This window comes from Anarrhichthys ocellatus, unplaced genomic scaffold, assembly GCF_004355925.1.
Source record: "Anarrhichthys ocellatus isolate YVR2014 unplaced genomic scaffold, GSC_Weel_1.0 scaffold7351, whole genome shotgun sequence".
Lineage (NCBI taxonomy): Eukaryota > Metazoa > Chordata > Actinopteri > Perciformes > Anarhichadidae > Anarrhichthys > Anarrhichthys ocellatus.
Window position 1 is genome coordinate 1 of NW_022287325.1, and position 2,332 is coordinate 2,332.

The 2,332-nt window shown below is 43.3% G+C and overlaps 1 protein-coding gene across 1 annotated transcript; it reads right to left on the minus strand.

Moving 5' to 3' along the window:
- Nucleotides 1-6: 6 nt before the first annotated feature.
- LOC116380479 (diacylglycerol kinase delta-like) lies at nt 7-2,118 on the minus strand. Its single transcript, XM_031842391.1, has 2 exons — nt 1,984-2,118; nt 7-195 (listed from the first exon to the last, which is right to left on the minus strand). Exons 1-2 carry the CDS (start codon nt 2,095-2,097, stop codon nt 19-21), a joined length of 291 nt encoding a protein of 96 aa, XP_031698251.1. The 5' UTR covers nt 2,098-2,118; the 3' UTR covers nt 7-18.
- Nucleotides 2,119-2,332: the final 214 nt, after the last annotated feature.

A 2,332-nucleotide genomic window follows, 5' to 3' on the forward strand; every position in this document is an offset into this window, starting at 1 on the left:
AGTCTAGTCCTCCACCTTCTACCATACAGGTCTGAATGTAGGACAGAGTCTAGTCCTCCACCTGAGCGTAGTAGACCGGCTCACCTTAGAGGTCTGAGCGTAGTACAGCGTCCTCCCTCTCAGTTTGAAGTATCTTCTCTTCCAGCGCTGGAACGAGTTGGTCTGCTTCATCAGATTTCCTTCCTTCAGCACCGTCTGAAATACATTCATAACAGTTAATGGACAAATGGATCTGTGTAATATTTAATATCTACACTATACTTCATAGATGTTCATACGTATTTCATCCTCGTGTATATTTTCTAGTATATATTGTAGCGGCGTTCCGTCTGTGTTGTTCATTATTAAGCCGCAAATGAGCTGCAGACACAGTGACTTCATTTTCTTACGCGAATGACGGGAGATCTTTCAACTCTTTTCCTTTTATCTTTATTTTACACAGCAAAGCGTTAAATAAATACACAAATAATATGACAGCTATTATTCTCTATTGTGTTTTATGTAAAGTACTGGTGGTGCACGATGTCGAGATATGTTCAGTTTGTGACAAATAAAACTTCAGGTGTCATGACAGAAGTCACACAGTGTTTATAGACGTCATCTCTAAGTATAGTAAACAGGAAACAAACAGGAAACAAATGGTAAACAAACAGTACACAGTAAACAAACAGTAAACAGTAAACTTCTCTGTCATCTCATCACCAAGCAAAACCACTTTAAGTGAGTCGCAGGTATTTCCGAGCTTTTGACGTGCACCTGAAGGCAGCATTCAATCCGGTGAAGTTTAAGAAGAAAAATAAACCCGATAAACATGTCGTAAATAAACACGTCATATATAACTAAATAAACCGTTGTCTTTCCCATGAATCGGCTCTCTAACCACCGACATCCGTGCTTCAGTTACTGTATAAATGACCGTTATTATCCGACATAAGGAGGACCGTTATGTCTCTCAACACTAACACAGAATATAGTCGGTTAGAATACTAGAATACTAACCGACTATTAAAAGCTTTTTCTATCGGTTTCCCCCGTCTGTAGTCTACCGTCACCCCAGGGCATCCTACCTCTCAAGAACCTCAAGACCCGCAGGAAACATCGGGGCTATCCACCGGGCCTATCCGGAGTTAGCCTCGTTAGCTCTGCCTTCAACTAACTAACCGGTGTATATCCGTTAACCGGTGAACATAGACACGTTCCCCGGACAGTGTGTTGTGTTTAAATGCATTAACTATATCCGGATATATTTAGCCCCGGGGCAAAGGTCTGACTCAGGTTTGATACTCTCGAGTCTTTATCGAGAAACCGTTAGCTCGGAGCTACACATCACGGCTAAAGAAATGCTCATTAAAACGTTAAATGAGGCCCATTCTTTGTGTTTTAACCAGAACTACTGAAACCCGTTGTTTGTTCATCATAAGTCACGTCGTGTTATTTAGTTTCAGTGTTTGTAGCCCTTTATGTTTTAATCTAACGTTTACTGAAACCAAACTACACTTAAAATCCGTCAGATTCTAAAGTGACAAAGCTCATTAGAACATAAGCGATGAGATAACAAACTCGGATCAAACTGTTTCAGGTTCAGTCACATCCGGTCTTTAAATCGGCATCATTTAAATCCGTGAAGCAGCACCGGGTTGAATGACATGTCCGTTTATTTAAATGATTCACCGCTGAACACACTGTGTAGTGGAGGAAGGAGGTGGAGGGAAAGTGTCAAACTGGGAATAAAAGACAAACTATTATAAATATAAGTGATGCCGAATTACACATCGACCTCTGTGCATTCGGGAAAAAGTCTTAACTGATCTCACACTTTGTATGTAACTCGTCCCCTGAGGCTGTGAATGTTAAACCGGTACATTTTGTTATGGAGTTCCGTGTGTGGTCCTCTGCAGGAGGAGAACCGTGCACCCTGAACATGTATTATGTAATGAACACGGACACAACGGAGATGAGTCCTGTGCTTTAGCCCCTCTGTACCTTGCTGCGGATCTGGCCGGACGTGGACACTTTTCGGATGAGTTTCTGGGGGGTTCCGGGCTCCTGCTCCGGCTCGCTGTCCGACGACTCGTCCGGTGCCCCTACCTCCGCCATGCTGCCATCAGACCCCCGAGGACGACCGGGAGAGACAGCGCCCCCTAGCGGCGGAGACCAGGAACATACAAGAGGACATGAGGGGGCGCTTTGTGACCTCTCGTGGTCAAACTAAGAAAACTCATTATATATTACCACTTTTTACATTGCTGCCCCACTATTACATTATAACCCCACAATAACACTATAACCCCACTATTACACTATAACCCCACTATTACACTGTAACCCCACT